Source organism: Fukomys damarensis, unplaced genomic scaffold, assembly GCF_012274545.1.
Source record: "Fukomys damarensis isolate Sample0158 unplaced genomic scaffold, DMR_v1.0_HiC HiC_scaffold_16, whole genome shotgun sequence".
Classification (NCBI taxonomy): Eukaryota; Metazoa; Chordata; class Mammalia; order Rodentia; family Bathyergidae; genus Fukomys; species Fukomys damarensis.
In genome coordinates, this window is record NW_022900928.1 from 36,765,292 (window position 1) to 36,784,534 (window position 19,243).

Consider the following 19,243-nt stretch of genomic DNA (forward strand, 5'->3'; position numbering starts at 1 on the left):
AAATGTGAGAGGATGAAAAGATGAAAATAAAGTGTTTGTAGATGGGGAGGGGAGGAGGGGGTGAAGGGAGGGCAGAGGTAAGGGGAAAAAATGAGAATCAAGACTTGTCATGTAGAGGTACAAGATCCCAACAATGAATGTAACTGTACTGTATCCCTAAAATGTACCAATAAACTCAATTAAAGCTGGAAAAAAAATAATGAAGGGTCCAAAGCTGTTGCATAGCAGAGCTACCACAACTGATGGAGAGCAGGAATTCTAGCCCTATCAATGCCCATCCAGGCCTGCCCAAGATGATACAGACACTTCACCAAAAAAAGTCAGAGAATCTGAGTTCAAATTCAATTTTCTGCTAACTAATGGTATACACTTAGGAATCTCATTTCCTCAAAGCATCTTTCAGCTCCTTTCCCATAAAATGATTGCTTCATCCATTGATATGTCGAGAATTAAATAAAATAACAAACATTAAAGTCTGTTGGTGCAGAACTTTTCTCCCATCTGTTCCAAATCATTCTCAATTCCTACATATTATTTATTACACACGATGGTATCACAGACAGCACTCTGATGATCTCAGCTTGAATTTTAACTTTTGCAAGAGTGTGTTTTATATGCTCAAAAATTTCCTTCATGTTCTACAAGGAGGTATATAAAAGCATCATGGGTGCTTTAGTGGCTTTTAAGTGCTTCCCTCATCTCTTAAGTGAATTATTCAGCAAATTTACTTACTATAACTACTGAGAGGCAGGGAACATAATGCTATTTTTTTTTTTGTACCGGGGATTGAACTCAGGTCCTTGTGCTTGCGAGGCAGGCAACAGAACCACTGAACTAAATCCCAGCCCACATAATGCTATTATTATTGTGCACCCCTCAGTACCTATTACGAGTTCATGGGCAAGTTATTAATCTCTCACATACAGAGCACAAAAAATAGAAATATAATTCCTGGATTTGATAGGGAGATGAAATAGATTGGCACACATAAAGAATTTTTAATACTGTCTAGCAGAGAGATCAATAAGTATTAGCTTTTCCTATTCCTATGAGTTTATTAAGCAGTGAGTGAAATTGCGCTCATAATACTCTTGCCTCTACTATGAAATATTTCTTCTTTTCCTCATTTTATCAAATGAGCAACTAAAGCCAATGGAGCTTAAGTAGCTTCTTGACTTCACGCAGTAAATGAGGGAGCAGTATTGGAATTTGTACTCAAGAGCCAATTCTTTTGGATGCCCAAAGGTTCCATTTTGAAGGAGTCAGATCGTTTCACAATCAAAGTAGATATTTAATAAACTAAGCCATCAAATAAACTGGAATCATGTGAACTTGGGATTAACATCCAAAGAGGAATAGGCATTCAGAGACAGGAGGTTTGGTGAGGTGTGTTGTTGGGGAAAGCTTTAGGAGGAATTGGGCAGGGTTTGATACCTGACTGCTTCTAATTACACCGAGTCTTAGGTTATGCTAATGACCTACGTAAAGGTCAACTCTAGACCAGCTTTCAACAGTAGTCTGTCTGTGAATTTTTTTTTTTACATTTTGTTGGGGGCTTTTAAGTCAGATTACTCAAACATAGGCCATGCCTCCCTTTTTAATTAAGGCAATTACCATTCATAAATTATGACACGTGTCAGAAAAATAACCCTAGCAGGGTGTTTCATTAGCTTGATGTCTGAATCTGGGGGCATGTGTCTTGCGTAGACAGCTTTGATAGCTGAGGCTTGCTGGTTACCAAGTTAACAGGGAACAAGTTCAGTTTATTGACTGTAATGAGCTCACTAAACCAAAAGGCCATTTTCATCACAAGGACATACTGATCAAAATGAGTTATAAACACTAGACATTTTAACATTTTGGGGGATTTATAATACTCTACACTGCAGTTATCATGTTCTTCCTAAAATAATAAACAATGAAAGTGCTGATGCTGATTTTATAATTCCACATTAAAAAGAGCAAATTCCATTTTATATTTCTCAGCCAAGTGATTTTCAACTTCAGGTGAATAAAAAAAAAAATCACCTAGAATGTCTGTAAACATCCTATGCTTATGCTGAGGCTACAGCACAGACATTTTAAGAAGGAGTCTTTACTTATAGGGTCCAGGCATCAGTAATTTAAAAATTTCTAAACAGTTACAGTGTGCAGCCAATATTGGGAACCAGTACTTCAAGGGAGCAGGAAAAGTATCAGCAATGTGCTTTGAAACAAGAAATACAAAAATGAAAGTTCTTTGAGTTTGTTTTTAAAGAGATTGGATTTTGATGGGCTGTTATTTGCTCCTCTCAGCATGCTGTTTGACCTAGCTGGCTTTGTTATTTCATGACTACTTTCCTTCATGTGACACCTCATTAAACTGCTTTTCTTTGAGTTTTATGCTTCTCAGTTTCCTAAATAAAAGACCTCTGGGCAAAACATCCTTTGGGAGACTTGGAGGAAATCAGGACAATCAAACACATTTCTGTTAAAGCTTCTTGTGAAGCAACTCTACCTTGTCACCAAAGAAAACACTCAGAAAAGTTGATCTTATTCTTCAAATAGACAAATCTGGAACTACTAAGTGACAAGACAAGAGAAATAACTTAGGGGTGAGATATGATACACTTAGAAAACAGAAGACACTGAGAGATAGTTAACCATTGAAACAAGGTATATCCGTCTGATTTTTCAAAGAATAAATAGCTACTATTCATCCTTTAAAAATTGGTCCCTAAAGGGCTGGGGAATTAGCTCAGTGGTTCTGCCACCTGCCTTACAAGCACAAGGTCCCAAGTTTGATCACCAGTACAAAAAAAAAAAAAAAAAAAAAAAAAAAAAAAAGGCCCCCTCCAAGTAGAAATTTAAATGCTCAACAAAATTTTAACAAAGGAGATAAGACTATTAAATAATCAAAGCATCACAGAGGCCCTAGGAACATGTTTTGGTATTTCTGCTTTAGTTTTTGAAGTGGGCTGTTTTGCTCAACATAAATATACTTTTATAATTGAGGGAAAATACCATAATATAAAAACGTTAAGCCATTTGCCTTAATTATTTTTTTCTTACTTACTTTCTTGATATGCTTTGACTCAATTGCTACTTTTCCTTTTTCTTTCTTCTATTTCTCACCTAATTAACCCTGATCTTTTTCTTTCAGCCATATAACTGCCTAGATTTTCTTTCAAAAGTACTTCTGAGAAAGAAAGGTATTTTTAAAGGATTAGACTTTAAAGGGACTGCTCATGGAGGAGTATGCAACTGAAACCAATAAATTGGATTAATCTGAGCTTCTCTGCAGTTCTTCCCAAGTGCCATGCAGCAAGCCATGGGAGCAGGCCTGTGTCTATGTGCATAATGCAACAGATGAGAGTGATATGGCAAGACAAAGAATAGTTGAGTCCTTTAAGACCTCGGTGAGCAGAATAAATATTTTGGCTCTGGACAATGCACTTATGAAGTCACAAATGTAAGAAAAATGTATTCCTATCTTACAAAAGCATTATCATCCTGGGGTTTTTTTTTTTTAGATTTTAAATAATATTGTATGCAAGAAGCTTATTATTATCTTTGCTTACAGATAAGGGAAGAGGAGGGGCCAGTGATTTAGCTTAGTGGTTCCACTGCCTGCCTCGCAAGTGCAAGGACCCAAATTCAATCCTGGTACAAAACAAAACAAAACAGCTACACATTAGGGAAAAGGGCAGAGAAATAAATTTCATAAATTATCCAGATAACGTTTTGTTCAAAATTGAAACATTTGTGAAGCCACTCTCCTTCCATTAATGTAGGCAACTTTCTATGAGTAAAATCCTATGAATTCAAGGCAGAGATAGACATTAATGTTGCCTAGAAGAACTGATAAAAGTTCCATGATGTTAGCGGCAGTTTAATATGCTCATAAAGATGGGAAAGGAAAAGAGGTAACTTGGTCTAATTGAAGATAATGAACAAAAGCCAAAAGCCAGAGACAGAGAAAAGACTAAAAAAGTCCGTGGTCTATTGCTCAAACATTATCACTACTATTTCTTTAGCTGCATTTATTCAAAATGTACTTCAGGGTGCCTGCCACATAGCAGGCACAGACTAGGTCTTAGATGTAGAGCCATGAACCAAGACGTATATACCTTTCCAACTATATGAGATAATATGGCCACCAATGTCTACAGGATAAAGTCCAGACAATATGTAAACCCATCAAGGCATTCACCACGGGACTCCATTCTATTTCTTCAGCTTCATGTTATGCTTCTGACCTTTGCTGAAGGTGTACAAAACTCAGGACATAGGAGTTTCTAAACTTTAGGCTTTTCCACATCCAGTTCTCTCTTTATGAAATCCCTTTTACCTATTTTACCTGAGAAAATATCTTACTTCTTCTGTAAGAGCCAGATTATAGTCTACCTTTCTCTGATTCCTTTAAGCAGGATGGTGTCTGATACTCACTTATCACAGTTTGTTCACACCTTCCTTCCTCCCTCCTTCATTCCCTTTAGACTTTTCTTCTTTCTTTCCTTCTAGCAGTTTGTAAAACTTTTCTGAGTTATAGAAATTAAATAGTGGGAAAGGTAAGGTGATTTTTTCCCCAGGTTTTTGAAGTAAGCATTCTAGAGAGAAAGATGAAACATTAAAGAAACAGTTGCAATACTGTGTGATAACTTCTTTGAAAAGGAAGAAAGCCTGTAGCAAATGCATACAACAGCAACTTTACCCTTAAATTCACCTTCTAAGAAGAAACATTGTTTACACTGAAACCTTTAGGACATGCAGGAGTGACAGAACCCAGGACACAGGAGTTTCTGAGTTAAAGCATATGGGAATCTGTTTCTGTTAATATGCCTTTTTGCTAGTAGACTACCAGAGAATGTTTTTAAAAATGTAGGGCCTGGATGTAGCTCAGTGGCACAGTGCCTGCCGGGCAAGCATAAAGTCCTGAGTTCAATCCCCGTACAAAAAAACAAAAACAAAAACAAAAAAAAACCAAAAAAACAAAAACATAAGTATTTAGTGGATTTTAGTAAAAAGATTAAACTCTCAGATTAGCAAAGAGTGTGTTATCATTATACTTCAGTGAACTCCAGAGTTTTATTTGGTCCTTCTTTTATGCAGTATTGATAGCTAACCTTCACTCAGTTCAGTTTCCAGAGTTACTTAGGGACCACATAGCTTGTAAAGTGTCTTGGAGTTTGTAGGGCAGCATCTCTTAAACTTCAGTGTGTATAAGAATCACCTAAGGTACTCATAAAAACACAGAATCCTTGCCTCCACGATTTTGTAGCTCTGGGGTGAGGCTGAAGATTCTGCAATTCTAACAGTCTCTTCTATGAGAACTGATTCAGTCAGTTCACAGACCATACTTCAAGCACCAATGCATTTTAGAAGTTATACAAATATTCTCCCCAATCATCTTCCCTTGTTTTTGACTCCACACTGCCCAGCTGAGCTTTTTGAAACAAGAGTGACTTCTTTACCCTGGTCTATGGAGTATGTTCCTTCAGGGGAATTGATCCTAGAAGAAGGGCCTATGTTGTGACTTCTACCCACCAATCACACTCTTCTCGTGGACAGTTGTTTTATTTTCATACTTCCTCTTACTAGAGTCCAGTATGACAAACCTAAGTAAAGAATGCCCAGTGGATGAGGGGTCACATATAGAACATCCAGCAGACTTCCCGGCTGTAGGATACCACAGGACAAAGAGGACGGAAGTACTGTACATTAGTGAAGGCACAGTCTGCTGTTTGTTCCTTTTGTTTTTCTTTCTAACTTTCATTCTAGTTTCAATAGTTTTTTTTGTACTGGGGATTGAACTCAGGTTCTTGCACTTGTGAGGCAGGCGGTGGCTAAGTCCCCGGTTCTTCAATAGTTTCTTTATCTCACAAAAATGAAGAAAGGATCACTGCACTTTGAAAAAAGATTTTGCTAACTGTCTGTGTTTGCTTCCATGTGTGATGCATGAGAATCTTAAACTTTAAAGGCCATGAGAACTGGGACCATGTCTTTTACCTGAGCACACTGACAATTGCTAGAAAAAGATGGCTACTTATTCGGAAAATTTGGAAATACCGAACTCTAAAACAGAGGAAATGAAACCAACTCACAGAAAGTTGAAAAGGTAATTAATGAATGATTAATTAGGATATATATTATGATTTGTATTTATTATTACACCAATGTAGTCATTTTTTGATAAAAATTTTCTCCTTTAATCTTTCTTTTTATTTCTTACTATTTATATCTAGAACATCTCTCTCCATAGAGCTTTCTGGAATGATGACATATTCCATATCTGTTAAATATTGTACCCATTAGTTATATGGGCTAGCCACTGAGCACTTGAATGTTAGTTACTATAACTGAGAAGGTGAATTTACAAGTTTATATTATTTAAATGACCACATAAAACTTGTTACTTTCTTGGAAACAGGTCTATAGACTACCGAGCCATACTCACTACAATGAATGGTCTCTAAATGTGATGAGTTTGTTGAACTGAACCTTTCTCCTAAACATATGTAGATATGTATATATTTAAGATGAAAATATGCCAGTGGAAGCTGTGTCAAGAACAAGGTAAAAACTTGGTGAAAGAACAAAGACATCATGATCCAAGTCAAAATACAAGTTTCTGTCTTACTGAACAGTGTTTCTTAAATTTTCATATGCATACAAATCACTGAGGTTCTTGTTAAAAACTCTCTTTCCAAGTCATTAGGTTCAGGATGGAGCCTTAGATTTTGCTGCTGTCAAGCTTCCAGCTAATGATGTTGCTCATCCATGGGCCCATACACTAAGAAGCAAGACATGATGTGCAACTGCCCATGTAACTGAAACCTGTGCTACCTGAATTCACTGTGGCTTCTACAGCCTCAGCTTACCAGTTAAAAATTAAACAAGAGGAATGTTTTATTTTATCAAAGGTATACTTTCACTTTTCTCCCAGTCTTATAATTTACATTTATCAAGTGTCTTCTATGTACTAGGAAGAGTATTTCTCCTAACAACAACTGCAAGGCAAATAATACTCTCTTCTTTACAGAAAATGAAACAGAGGTTAAACGTAGATTCTTTAAGAAAAAACATAAGTACTAACTGGCAGACATGGGTTTAAATGCAGTTGTGCATAAAAGAAATGGAGGCTAGCCTCTCATTATATTCTCCATTCACACAAAACATGGTGCACAACCAAGCAGGTTCAGCCTTCCCTCCGCTTTTATCAGAAATGCAAACTCCCAGGCTACCCTAGGCCAACAGAACCTGAATCTTCATTTTAAGAAGGTCTGCAGGTGATGTATATCTACATTTGCATTTGAAGAACACTGTTCTCCATCTCCTAGCATTTAGAAACAGGTATTACCAAATTAGTCAGCTAACATTTGAAAGCATTTGCTACATATAAGACACAATACCCTTAGGGCTGGGCATGGTTGTACATGGCTGTAATCCTAGCACTCAGAGGCTGAGGCAGAAGGGTCTCCATGAATTGAGGCCTGCCTAGGCTACATAGTGAGTTCAAAGTCAGCCTGAATTACATAGTGAGACCCTGTCTCCAAAAAAAAAAAACCTTAGGAGTTTCCAATCTCTTATATGTTAACCATTTCATTAAATTAGCGGTTTAGAGAACAACATCTTCTTTAATAACCTCAATTTGTAAGGTAGTGCTGAAGTAATGATTTGTTAATTGCAAATTTTGCTAAATGTAGCCCTAAGCTCTAGCTCATTTAAAGTTATAATAGGACCAAAAGTTTTATACATATGTGAACTAATTTGAGACTGTTAGCTTATAAGCAGAATCATTATGAATTTGAATGCTACACCTAAAGAAAAAGTAATACAAAGCAGATCTCTTTTGGGTTTATGAAAATTGCCAGTATGTCTCCACATACTGCTACTGCAATTGGAATAATAGAGAGTAATTATATTCATAACAAATATAAATTCAATCACTGCATACATTTTATATGTTCTTGCCATCTAAATTTATTAATTTATGGTAATTATTTATCTTTTCCTACTCAAAACTAAATGCTAATATTTAACACATCTACATATGCTTATGAAACTTAGGTATGAAAAATTCACTAACAGCTAAGAGTATTTAAATAAACTTTTGATAGGTTGGAGGTTTTTGTTCTTTACATAAATAGTATTACTGCAGCAACAAAAATTTTCTTTGAAGCCTTTCTCCAAAACCCTAAACTATGGATTCCATAATGTTATAATGGCTTTAAATTAAGAACCCTCAAAACATCACTAGATATGTATGATGTTCACCATCTTTGGAAAACTGCCTAGTTAATATAATACTGCAGTAGGTATGTGTAGATTTGAATTCATCTATAAAGCCAAAGGTATAAATGTGAAACACTTAATACAAGCCTGAAAAGGTGAACTTGTGAATCTTCATTTCTAACATTAACTTTCTATACTGGATTAACACATTTAGGTGATACTGAAAATGATAACCTACTTCATTTAAATGTTAAATTTTAAATTATGAGGTTTACATCAAGACCAACATTTCACACATGCACTTTCTAAAGGCATAATAAAGGTTGTATGCTGGATAATGTAATGGCTTCTTGGCATCTATAATGCAAGCAATAGTTCATAGATGAGAATGTTATTGATACATGGGAATTGCCTTTAAATTTTAAAACATTTTGTATTAAGCCAAAATACAGACCTACTAAATTTGGTATATTCATTGAGCTATCTTTAATGTTTCTTCTAAAAAACAGTTGACATTTATATTGATGATAAAAATTTCTATACAGAATCTGCTTGCTCCATCTATCTATTTCCACTAAAAAATATGTTCTAGTATATTACATCGTAAGTCAAAATCAATTATCACTCTGAAAATTTGCTTTACCCTAAGTTCAGACTACATAAAGCACTCCAGGTTTTACTATGAATTATTTCTATTAAACTGTCATTGCTTCCAGTTTTCTTTAAAGAAATAGAATATATTTTCACAAATTTCCATAATGTGTTTTAAGAAAAGTAAGAAGGTACTGCCACAATTATGAGATTGCTGAGGTAGTGTTTGGAATTCTCCATGTGAGCCTATTAATGTAAGGAGATGTACACATATTGTTGGGGTTGTAAACAGTAGTGCAGACTGAAACCTGAGTCTATCCAAAAAAGGCGTAACCAATTTTGGCATCATGTCACTGATAAATAAGCACTGAAAAATAAGCCAAAGACCCACAGCATGTTCTACCTTTAACTTTTTGTGAGCTATGATTTGTAGATAACTTCTGTTTTACCATAAGGCTGATATTTTACAATATTTTGAAAACATCAGTATTAGTTTTGAGTTGGTGGAGGTAACCTAATCAACTACCATTATGTTTGGTACTAAGATATGCACCTTTCAATAAAATTATTGAAATAAAAAAAAGCAACATAAGAGTAATATAAGACTTAGGGATTTGTTGATTGTGACAATGGATTTAATGCTGGAACAAATACTGATAGCTTTGTTAACCTCATGGGCACAATTTAACCAAAATTAAGCTGCTTATTAGCAGGTAAGAAAAATTGTATTCTCAACAGATAAGAACCTCAGCAATATATTTTAGTAAAGTTAATTGGAAAAACCACAAAAGAAGAAATCTATCTGCTGAAGTATAAATGTACTGAAATTATCAAAATTTTCCAAAGTATCTTACTATTTTTGTCATTTCTAGTGTGATCTAAATAAGTGAAAGCATTTCCAATTCCTTTTCTAGCACAAGAAATTCTAAAAAACTCTCCAATTAAATGTGAATAGTAGCCTAAATCACGAGGATCTGTTATTGTGCACAGTGACTCAAAGAAATCAGTGTGTAACTTTCCAGCTGTACAACCAAATGCTTGGTCATGTCATTCTGTAACATGGCACTTTCTCCTCAGAGAGCTCTTATCCTTGGATTCCAGCTGCTAGAATCAAACAGAAGTGTCATTTAAACATTACTTAGCAACACCTCAGTCTAAAGCCCATTCTTGGCTCCTAGGTGAACCTCACTGCTAATGCAATTTCTTCTTTATGTTCCTGAACCCATGGCATCCTCTATTTCTTCTCATCCCTCTTCTTTACTAACTTCCACTCACATTTCCAATTCATTTTTAGTAGCAACTTTTTTGTCTTCTTCCCCAGAACCATGGTTGTGTTCGAAGCATTCTATTCAAATCTCACTGCTGATACTACAAGCCTATTGCTATTGTTCTTAAGTAACCTTTACATGAGTGACCTTCTTCGTAAGCCAATCTTAGGGGTGATCATACTAAGGATACTCTCATATCCTTTGGAACCAAATTCTTCTTTTGTCCCCCTTTTTTCCCACTTCATTCACTCTGTCACTCTCCTGGGAGGTTATTATTATTATTATTATTATTTTGAGACAGGGTCTCACTATGTAGTTGAGACTGACCTGGAACTCATTATGTAGCCCAGGCTGGTCTCGAACTCATAGCAATCCTCCTGCCTCAGCATCTGGAGTGCTGGGATTACAGGCATGTGCCACCACACCCGGCTCTCCTGGGAGGTTTTTCAAGCAATAGTCCTAGAACTTCTGGCCTTGTCTGCACAGTCATTTCTACCTGTGAAAACAAAATTTTTACTCCCCCTAACAGTTGAATAGGCTGTTTCTCACTTTGTTTAGTGTCACTGACCTGCCAATGTTTTTTAAAGAGCTTTTGTAACTTTTGTGCCTTTTGCTCACAGACTATTAGTATTTTTATTTCAGGCAATGGTGTGGTATTACAGTTTCTGTTCATCAAATATTCATTCCTTGTAGTTGGAGCTTGGCAGCATGACTTGTTCTGGCCAACTGGATGTTACTGAATTTAACATGAGCGGGGCTGTGTGTTGTCATGGGTTTGGACACTTATGCTTTGCTATCACAACATAAAACATCCCCAGGTTGGCTTCTGCCCTACCTCTAAGCCCCTAGAGTGAAACATGAAGCAGAGAGGCCTAGGACAACCTAACACTTCACAGCTTGATGCGGCTGGCCAGGCCAACTGTCAAACACACAAGAGAAATAAATGCTCCTTGCTATATGCCACTGATTTTGTGGTTGTTTGTTACCTTGACTGTATGGTAGCAGTAAATTGTTGACCAAAGGTTCCCATTTACCAGCTGAACAAGAATAACCATAAGAAATGAGAGATTAGCATTACTTAGGCCCCGAGTTCCTTAATAATATTTAAATCTTGTGATTCTCACGTGTATCATTCTTCACAAAATGTTTTCAGAAAGTTGCCAAACTATGAAATAAATACTAGAGAAGGCTGGGGAGAAAAAAGAAAGGCATTCTAGAATCTCTCTGGCTAATTCTATTGTTAGAAAGCAAAAGAATGGGGTTGGCTATGATAGGGCTCAGTGGAACTGTGACACGTCTAGGAAGGGAAGAAGTCTGTTGAGGGAGGACAGCATCTCAGTTTGCCACAGAATCTCATAAGGGTAACATGTTGCCCATTTAATTAAGCCAAACTTTAGGGTGCTACTCGAGGTCACAAGAAGGTTTTACTCACTTTGAACTATCTATCTCTGTCACTGTCTGGGTTCCTATCTCTCTTCTCCGTCCCTGTCCTCTCCACCTCCCCCTTCTCTCTGTCTCTGTCTCTGTTTCTGTCTGTCTGTCTCTCTCTCCCTCTTCAAGTGAGACCGGAGACTATAGAAGGCTTGTGCTTTTGCACAATAGGTAGGGTGGTGGTGCATGCAAGGTCCTACGCATATCTAAAATGTGACATTAAGTAAAACTGAGTTTATTTGAGACATTCATATGTAACCTTATTGATGTTTTAACTAATGGGAGGGATCCAATGTCCCTTAATTTATTTTCCTAAAAAAGAGTAGAAATTCCTTTAAACATTTTTTGTATCCTTATTGGACATTTACATAAAAATCCCCTGGGCCTGGAAATTTCCTTTAACTATTTGCTTTTTGCTTGTGTGCCAAGGAACTGTTTCCATAAGAAGCATTTATATCTAAAATAAAAATTGCTAACCATCAAAATTAGTACACTTACTTGTAATAACATCATATTTATAAATTACAATCTGTCATTCAGGTAATACTTTTCGGGAAGGAAATGTTCTGATGCAACATGACTAAAATGCTCTGGGGAACGCTGAAATCATTTTTCCATTAAATAGAGCTGAAATTATGTGAACAACTAGAACATGAGAAAGAAAGAGGAAAACAAAGTATAGAACACTGGGGAATGAGAAAATAGAAAATAGACTGAAAGGAACACTGATTTGTTCAAGGTTACCCAGTGAGTCAGTGAAAACGGGGAGAGTTGGGGCAATGAGAGCAACTGACAGCAACTATTGGCATTAATGGCTGTATGCTAAATGTCCTGATCTCAACGGCTAATATATTCTACCAATTCTATATGAAAGAAGATAATAAGTACAAAAATCTGCTGTCAACCAGAAGTTAAAGTCTGATTGCATATACAAAATACATTTGATTTTCATAACAACCTCTGAGGTAGGTATTATAGTTTCTGTCTTATAATTAAAATAGGTTCAGAGAGACTAAAGAACTGCTTAAGACCACACTGCGAAAAAAATTGGCACGTCTTCATCACACCAAGCTGTTCAATACATTTTATTAAAGATCTCTTAGGCAAAAAGAAGGCTGCACTAAGTGTAAAAAGTTAAAGATTAAGCAAAAAGCTTTGAAAAATTAAAGTCAAGTACAAAGTTGATATTTAGGAGAATGGGAGCAATTTGACTCTAGTAACTTGTTATTATGTGACTGATTTGATTAATTAATTCAGATACCCATGCTTGTTCAAGATCCTTAGATCCTACTAATAAGTGATATTTATAAGGAAGAATCTGATAGTTGAATCAGAAGAATCCTAACGTAGCTTTGGCATGGTACAGACATAGTACAAGGAAGTGGTCTTGCTTGCAAACTCAAGCTTCTGTGCTCCATGTCTTCTTCTGTAAAGACTGCTCATTTTGTCAATGGTAATAAAAAAAGAGATTTGCTTGGAATATAGGATTCCTTAATGTACTCTGTATCTAAATCCTCCTCCCAAGTGTGTTAAAGCCTCTGTAACAAGTTGTCTTCCACACAAATAAATCTATATGTAGTAGAGAAATAAAAAGAGTGAACTTTGTTCTCTAGCTGAGAGGCAGAAAACAAGGCGGAGAGGAAAAAAAATGTAAGTATCAATATAATAGGAGTTAAGTAAGTCCTTAAACTCTGTAGCCAATCTATCTGTATTTACTCCTGGCTCACACTTACATCTTACAGGGAGTCCTTGAGCCAGTTATTCAACATCTTTAAGATTCAGTTTTTCCACTTACAAAATTGATAAATAATATCTACCTCATAGAATTTTCATGAGGATTATATGAGTTAACTTGCATTAGGCGCTCAAAGCAATAGTAGGCATATAGTAATTACAATTTAAATGCTTGATAGGCAAAAGAAGGTAGGAAGATGATAGAATAAGAAGGCCCTAGCTGTGTTTAATACATTGCTTTGTTTCCTTCTACACACCCCTTAATTTTCCATGGCTGAAGCTACTTCCTTCCTACCAGTAAGCTTAATGCCATTTCTGGCCTGCCCTCTAACCATTCTTGTTCAGAAAGGCTGAAGAAGCTCTAGGTCAGTAATTCAGGTGATTCAGTATTAGGCCCAGCTTGCTATTGTTCTTGTCCTGATCCTGTGTCCTAGTTTTAATCTCTTGTCCCTGTAATCAAGTCCCAACCTTGTACTCCAGTTCTAGCACTCTGGTCCCCTGTGGCTGAGTCCTGGCTTGTGCAGCATCTGCTCAAAAATCTTCAGTTTCTTTGATGATGACATCACCTGCAAGGGGCTCTATGGACTAGGAATGTTCTGTGTTTGAACTGTTGAAAGGTATCTGCCTACTTGTATAAACTTTTGAACACTTACATTAAAATTCAAATTTCTTTAAAAATGGGATGGTTTGGCAACACTGATCCCAAAGTAGCAGCTGGTAACTTTAGAGGGTCATGTACTTTTTATTCTCTACAGTCTCTACTCCTGGATCTGTGCTTGTGATTTCACTGGTGCCTATAGACCTTTGAGGTTGGAGTTTAAATCTGAAAACATTTACCAAGCACTCATTTTGTGCCACGTACTGTTTTAAGTAATTCACAAACTTTTCTTAATCAAAAAACAAGACTCTGTTCTTATCCATTGTCCTGTAGCCTTCCTTCACTATTTGTCTGCATGATCTGTGGCTACCTCTTCTTTTCTGATCAGTAACCTCCACCGTCAGCAAGGGCCCATTCACAAAGCCTGGAGGAACCTCCAAAATGTCAACCACTTACCCACACCGTAGCCCATTGCTACAGTGGCCTTCTCTCCAAACCAGTGTCTGTCATCAAGAACTTTGGCCATAGTGGGTGCATGACAGACTTCTAGGCTTCATTGGTCTGCCCCATCTATAATCTCATGCTCCACACTTTTGTGTAATCATGCATTTCATTATATGTAAGTAAATTTCATCTTCACAAAACTTTTCTTACAACTTTTGCTGGAAACCCAATGAAACCCATTAAATGTTTATTGATCACACATATTCGAGACTCAGGCACAAAAATTGACTTGAGTGCTCCTTCAGTAAGAAACTCAAAAAGATTTGTTCATGTATGCCAGCAAAATTTCAACTACTATCCAGCAAACCACATAGCAAACTAAAATTACTTGAAAAGATTTATACATATTTTTTTTTCTCATTTTGGACCCCTGTGCTTCATAAAACACAATTGAAAGGAGGAAATATTAGGCATGTCTAAGCCAAGATTCAGGATATATCAAAAGAAAATTTGCAAAAGTAATTGCATATTTCATTTCATTCCATAAGATTATCTAGTTTGGTTTGAAATGATTGCATATCAAATTTTGATTATGTATTGAAATTCAGCTAATTACATTTTACCATAGTTTTTAAATAAAATCTTAATAAAAATGTTACTTACATAAGGAATCGTGTCCAAAGTATCTGTGTTGACAATTATAGGAGCAGGGCTGGCCTAAAAGAGAGAATTAAGAAAAAAGTTAAAGAACAAATAATATACTCTAAAATAGAGAGACTGTTAATTTATTCAGCAAAGAACTAAACAACTACAGTATTTCATGAATTCCTTCATGGGCACTGTAGCAGCTGTTGAGAGGCTAATTAAAATGACTCAGGGTTCCACACCTTCCCCCACTTCAAATATTTGTTTGCTATATTACTACATAATGAAATAAAGTAAGTGTTCATAGAATTTACATTCACTTTCTCTTAAATTCCACACAACAGTGTAGGAGGTGAGGATTTATACTGTGAATGAGATTTAAGGATTTCTAATAATTTGGATGAGAGTTAAAACGTGTAACATTTCTTTACAAAAGGAGATAGCTAAGGAAATTTTGGTTTCACTCACAAGGAATCAAACTTAAATTTGACAACCTTATAGCTAATTTTTTTGAATGGCCTTTTAGAAGTATGCTGTACTCAATGCAGTAAGCATTCATGCATTCACACACACACACACACACACACACACACACACACACATATGTATTTTTTGTACTGAGGATTGAACTCAGATCCTTGTGCTTGCAAGGCAGGCAGTGGAACCACAAAGCTAAATCCCCAGCCCAGCATTCACATCTTGATATCTTATGTATATGTTTGCCTATTATGGATGTTGTGTCATGTCAGTTTTTTTTCTTTGTTGTATCTATGATCATATACATTAAAAGACCTTAGATGGAAATTAAAATTAATTTCAAGATGCTGGAAAATCAAATTGGATATGCTAAATGTTTCTTTTAAAATTTTTGTATAATTTGAAGCAATTGCTTTTAACGTTGAGTAGAAATCTGTGTAAAACTGTTATAGGAATGCTACAAACCAATTCATTAGAAAATAAGAGACTGCAATCTCTATTTGCATCACCAATCTGACTTCATGAATATTGAGCAGAACTATCTTTATTTTCTAGTTTCTAGAATTTTCACAGCACTTTTCCCTTCATCCCCAAAGGACCTTTAATCTCCATCCCAAATTACAGATCTCATTTAGATGGAGGAAATACTTTCATCATGATTAATCGAGAACTGTCCTGTGCAACAGTGTTTGGCAAGTGCTCAACTTCTGCGACATTTTATTAGGTGTGCCCTTCTGGAATTAACAGAGTTAACAGCCTTTTAATGCCAATCTGTGCCTATAGAATCTTAATCAAATGTTTCTTTTTAAAAGGAAATTCAGCAAGTCTTACAAAACTCCAAGTCTTAACACACAACACTGATAATAATGAACATAAACTTGGTTGATGTATCTAAATAGTAGACCAACTAAGCATTCATGATATATTTATAATCATCCCTGAGAGGTACCTTCTACATACACACACAGAGTTTATTGAGAGGCACTTGGTGTAAAATTAAGCATACGACATTTGTAATCAGATGACCTGGGCTTAACATTGGTTCAGCAACTTCTTGATTGTATGATTTGGGGCCTTACCAAATTTCTGGCGGTATGATTCTAGTAGGGTATGTCTTCTAAGCCTCTCTAGTGTATTTTATTTTTCTACAGGATGGAAATAATAATAACCACTTTCCAAAAAGGATGAAGATCAAGTGAAATGATATTTCTGAATGTGCTTCATAAACTAAATTTTAGAATTAATGTTAAATAATATTAGTAAGTGTAGCTAAAGATAGACTACTGTAAGGATAGATTGTTAGACCATTTGTGAGCTGTTGTAATTCAGAGATCTCAATGCTGTTAGTGGCTACAACTGCACTTAGGAGGCCTCATTAGAATATGTTAAAATTAATAATAACAATTGTTATCATTTATTAAATATGTATAATGATTTAAATAGAATTCATTGAATCACCAAAACACCATATTGACAAGGGATAAGATTATCAGGAGTTGGTGGAACTATATTTATGCCACTGATTAAAAAAAAGGAGTTTAGGGAAAATGATAATTGAAATTTGAATAGTGATTGATCTTGGAGACATCACAATTCACTTTTTTCTAAGTTGTTTAATGATCTAGTATCTTGATAAAAGATTCCTTTGAAGAGCATAATAGGAGATTCAAATGAAGCAAAGACCACCTCAAAGGCAAAAGATACCTCAAGATATTGAGTTAGTTGTTCAAAAGGAATCTGGTGAATTCTTAAGAGATTTTTTTCTTATGTTTCTAGTTCAATGATATCTCTCCTATAATTTATTTTGGTTCCTATTAATCATGAAAGTGATTTGTGCTATCCTTGAATAAACTGAAAACCCTAAATATCATATTCAATATTTGCCTTTCCCCTATTTTTAAGTATAGCTTTGATCAATAAATACATATTGATTGGAGGTGTTAATCTAATTTTTGTGTCTCTTTATATAGATTATATTGTTATTGAAACAAACTATAGAAGTCCATTTCTTTTTTTTTTTTTTTTTTGATACAGGGTCTCACTATGCAGTTGAGACTGACCTGGAACTCACTATGTAGCCCAGGCTGGTCTCGAACTGACAGCCATTCTCCTGCCTCAGCCTCCTGAGTGCTGGGATTATAGGAGTGTACCACCAGCTATAAGTCCATTTCTAATGTAATACCCTTTAAACTTCTGTTTATGCTGCTATTTTCCATTTCCTATATGTAATTTTGGTCTTTCCAGAAAGACTCTATATTTTAAAATTGACAGGCATCATATACTTCTCCTTAGTATTTGGATATACACACAGAACTCAATAAATACTTAGAAATTACTAAGTGTAGTGATAAAGTATAAGTGAAGATATAAAGGAAAGTAATAAGTAATTGCAAACTTTGTAGAACATTTCTAAGATAACCCCAAAACCTAAGTCATCAATATGCCTGGGTATTTTCTTAAGTATTCCATACCAGCTTTTTTCTTTATCTTGTCAATAAAACATCGTTAAATTCAGCTTTTATAAAACAATAATTATAATTTTCAAACTGAAGGATTTGAATTCAGTGAATGTTGAAGTACATGTATAAGATCTAGGTTATGTGTGATTTTTGTTCTATAGATGCTCACTGCTTCTTTTCAGTGTTGAAAATAGCCAAAAGCCACGGTTAATGTTAATGTTTACATTTCTAAACTTCAATAAAATGTATGAACAAACAGGATGTGGGGATTGTACGTATGCACAGTATATGTAAGTTGGACATTGGCAATCCCTGGCAGTCACTGGTATGAGATGTCATGATGGGCTCTTATGAAAAACATGCTGTGCTGTTAGACTAGCACCTCTGTAGATCCTCCCTTTGCTCTGCAGTAAGACCCTCACGGCCCTACACAGACTGTTTTTCCAGAAGGTTATTGGACTATATTAGGCACTCAGTGGCACATATATCAGCACAAACTAAAACTCCAAAGTGCCAGCAACTTGATGTAGTAGAATTATAAGCATGAACCATGAGTGCACCCCTCTGAGCACTTGGTAGTTAGTTTAGCAGACTCTGGTTTCTTTTTTAACTTTTGCAGCCATGAAAGATCAATTCTAGTTTGATATAGTTTGGTTTCTGGGTTTTAAATACCAATTCCCTGTTTACTTTGATGGTTTCCTCCAAGTTTTTCTCCACGCTGCACACATGCCCTCTCTCCACAGTAGCTATCCTTTTAATTGAAGGCCTAAAGTCAAATTGGTGACTTGGCAGATTCCAGACTTCCTTTTCACTAAGCTTATTTCCATTCACCGGAAAGAAACTTACAACAAATCTGAAAAAACAAACTTCCTTTTAATCAGAAGCTTCAAGACTTGTCTTTATGTCTGAGCAAATCTGAGCAGGCATTTTTGAAACTATAAAGGATTAAGAAAAGCAGTCTTTCTTAGGTGACCCAAACAATAAAGTCAAGTGGTTTTTCTGTTATATTACATTTTCTTCCATGTGGAAAAAGCCGGTTTACAATAAGAAGGAAGAAATATGCTAACCACAGAATCTCAAAACACAAGCAGTGAGGATACTGATAAAATTTAAATTACCGTATTACATAAAATTATTCATTGATTCTATGCATTTCTTTGCTTTTAAGTTTCATGGGATACCCAAAGAATCTTATGTTATATTAGCAACTCTGCTCATGAAATGAAAGGCAAACTTCTATTACTTGTCACCAAGAGAATCTCACTGATAAATATTTCTACATAATGAAGAAACATTTTCAAAATAATTTATTTTTGCTGCTCATTGATGTTGGTCACGTCTTGATAATTTTTAAGTGCCAGATCTGGAAAATACTTCTGACA

The 19,243-nt window shown here is 35.6% G+C and overlaps 1 protein-coding gene across 1 annotated transcript in view; it reads right to left on the reverse strand.

Moving 5' to 3' along the window:
* The window catches only part of Dlg2 (discs large MAGUK scaffold protein 2), a 1,815,033-nt gene that overhangs the window by 586,254 nt on the left and 1,209,536 nt on the right, over window positions 1-19,243 (reverse strand). The window contains exon 7 of the mRNA XM_033763940.1: window positions 14,944-14,997. Within this exon, the coding sequence (XP_033619831.1) occupies window positions 14,944-14,997 (54 nt within the window). The remainder of the gene's footprint in view (window positions 1-14,943; window positions 14,998-19,243) is intronic.